The 2,264-nt window shown below is 39.8% G+C and overlaps 1 protein-coding gene across 1 annotated transcript; it reads right to left on the bottom strand.

Annotated features, from left to right (window-relative positions):
* Positions 1-782: 782 nt before the first annotated feature.
* LOC143391484 (olfactory receptor 5P1-like) lies at positions 783-1,718 on the bottom strand. The gene has a single exon (XM_076844184.1). The coding sequence runs from the start codon at positions 1,713-1,715 to the stop codon at positions 783-785; it is 933 nt and encodes a 310-aa protein (XP_076700299.1). The 5' UTR covers positions 1,716-1,718.
* Between the last annotated feature and the right edge of the window lie 546 nt (positions 1,719-2,264).

Below are 2,264 nucleotides of genomic sequence, written 5' to 3' on the forward strand. Positions count from 1 at the left end.
TTTTCATGGCCTTATACTTGTGCCAGTGTCTGGACAAAATAAACTATCTTGCATAAAGTTTGTCCAAAAAGTTTATGCAGTATACCAACTTAAGTTTGATAACCTGAAACAAATCCCCTACATCCATTAACAGTGCTGACATCAGTAGACTGATTGCGGTGGAATAGTGTAGATCAAGTGGATCGAGCATTAGAAACAGATAAATTGAATCCATATAAATCAGAATAAATTATTGAACTTCCTAAGACTTTCTTTTCTTATTTGTAAATTGAACACAATTTATAATGTCAGCATCAGATTTATTAGAAAAATTAAATGAAGAAGCATCAGAGTTTTGGAGTCTTGATTTGAATGTTGACTTCACATCTATTTACCTGTATGACTATTGGTACTCTTCTGACTACCTCTTTGTCCAGATAGTTTATTTGCAAAATAAAAATGATGGCACCTCTTAATTGGGTTGTTGTGCAAAATAAATGATTTCACAGCTATAATGCATTTAAAATGGAGACTGGACACATAGTATAAATTATTGTTTGTTAAATAAATTAAATAAAGGAAGAGGGCTTGGCATTTGCAGTAGTTCAATAATAGCACTATTACTATCATTTTTTACTGATTTTGAGGTATCTCCCAACTGATACGGGTGTACAAAGGTGAGAGTTAGAACAAAGAAATATTATTTAATTTAAACAATCAGTTAAGAAGCATATGGTAGGTACTAAGTGTGATATGAGTACATGAACACTAGATAGGTTGTATTAAATTAAAAAAAATAGATCCTAAGAATATATTCTGATTGCTGCCTTCCCCAGGGCCTCCTTTACATCTCTGTTCCTCAGGCTGTAGATGAGGGGGTTCAACATGGGGATCACCACTGTGTAGAACACAGACACCACTCGATTCTGGCTGGTGGAATAGCTGGACTTGGGCATCACATAGATGAAAGTGATGGTCCCATAGTAGAGAGTGACCGCAGTGAGGTGGGAGGTGCAGGTGGAGAAGGCCTTGTGGCGCCCTTCAGAGGAGCGCATCTTCAGGACTGTGGTGAGGATGTAGATGTAAGAGAGGGCAATGACAAACACTGTGACCACAATGATGGAGCCAGAGGAGATGGAAGGGATAATTTCAATTAAGGAGACATCTGAGCAGGCAAGTTTCAACAAAGGGGAGAAGTCACAGAAAAAATGATGGATTTGATTTGGTCCACAGAAAGACAGACTCAATAAACAACTAGTAAATGTCCAAGCATTCACACAGCCACCCAGGTAGGAGGCCCCCACTAAGAGAAGGCAGACTCTGGGGGACATGTGGGTGGAGTATAGCAGAGGAGAGCAGATGGCCACATAGCGATCATAGGCCATGACGGCCAGGAGGAAGCACTCAGTGGTTCCACATGTCACCACAAAACATAGCTGGGCTTCACAGCCAGCCACAGGGAAGACAGTTCCATGTCCTAAGAATCCTATAAGCATTATAGGTGTGACTGCTGTGGAACACCCAATGTCCACAAAAGCCAGGTGGCTGAGGAACATGTACATGGGGGTGTGAAGCTGAGAACAGCTTCTTATTAGAGCTATGATGCTGGTGTTGCCCACTACAGTGACAACATATATTCCTAGAAATAACACAAAGAAGATGGCACAAAGTATAGAATCCTCTGTCAACCCCAAGATGATGAACTCAGTCACGGTGGTGTGGTTTCCAACCTCCATCTCTTGTGTGACTTGTTCCTGTTAAGGGGAATGAGAATGCTTGTTTAATGTTTTCATTCCACACATTCCTGTTTCTTCAGTTATTTCACAGATTCATTCATAGGAGCCTCTCTGTCTGCCAAACCTGTAAATATCAGTGCTCCAATGATTTGGGTTTTGTTGTTGTTATTGTTGTTGTTTTCTCTTTGCAAAAAAGGAGCATGAGCTTCAGTCTCTACAGTCTGAGGAAATTGATTTTTTCATGTAATGTTTATATAAAAGTGTCTCTCAAACCTTGACTCTTAGGCAGGTCTCTCTCCCAAGGTCCAGATTCCTAAGTTGTAATGAGCTATTGGGAATGGGACTTCCAATACACTGAAAATGATGAGGCTCCCAATAACTCATTAACACTATGTATTTTTAGAACCAGAGACCCTCTGACTAATAGAAGAAAAAGTAGGCCCAAATCTTCATCATCTTGGCTTAGGACCTGACTTCCTTAACAAGACTCCTATAGTGCAAGAAATAAAATAAAAAATCAATAAATGGGGTGGATTCAAACTAAAAAGC

The sequence above is a fragment of the Callospermophilus lateralis genome, chromosome 2 (assembly GCF_048772815.1).
Source record: "Callospermophilus lateralis isolate mCalLat2 chromosome 2, mCalLat2.hap1, whole genome shotgun sequence".
Taxonomy (NCBI): Eukaryota; Metazoa; Chordata; class Mammalia; order Rodentia; family Sciuridae; genus Callospermophilus; species Callospermophilus lateralis.

What these genes read in the sequence shown, in the direction of transcription:
- LOC143391484 (XM_076844184.1), bottom strand. Translation starts at nt 1,715, where the DNA reads ATGGAGGTTGGAAACCACACCACCGTGACTGAGTTCATCATCTTGGGG.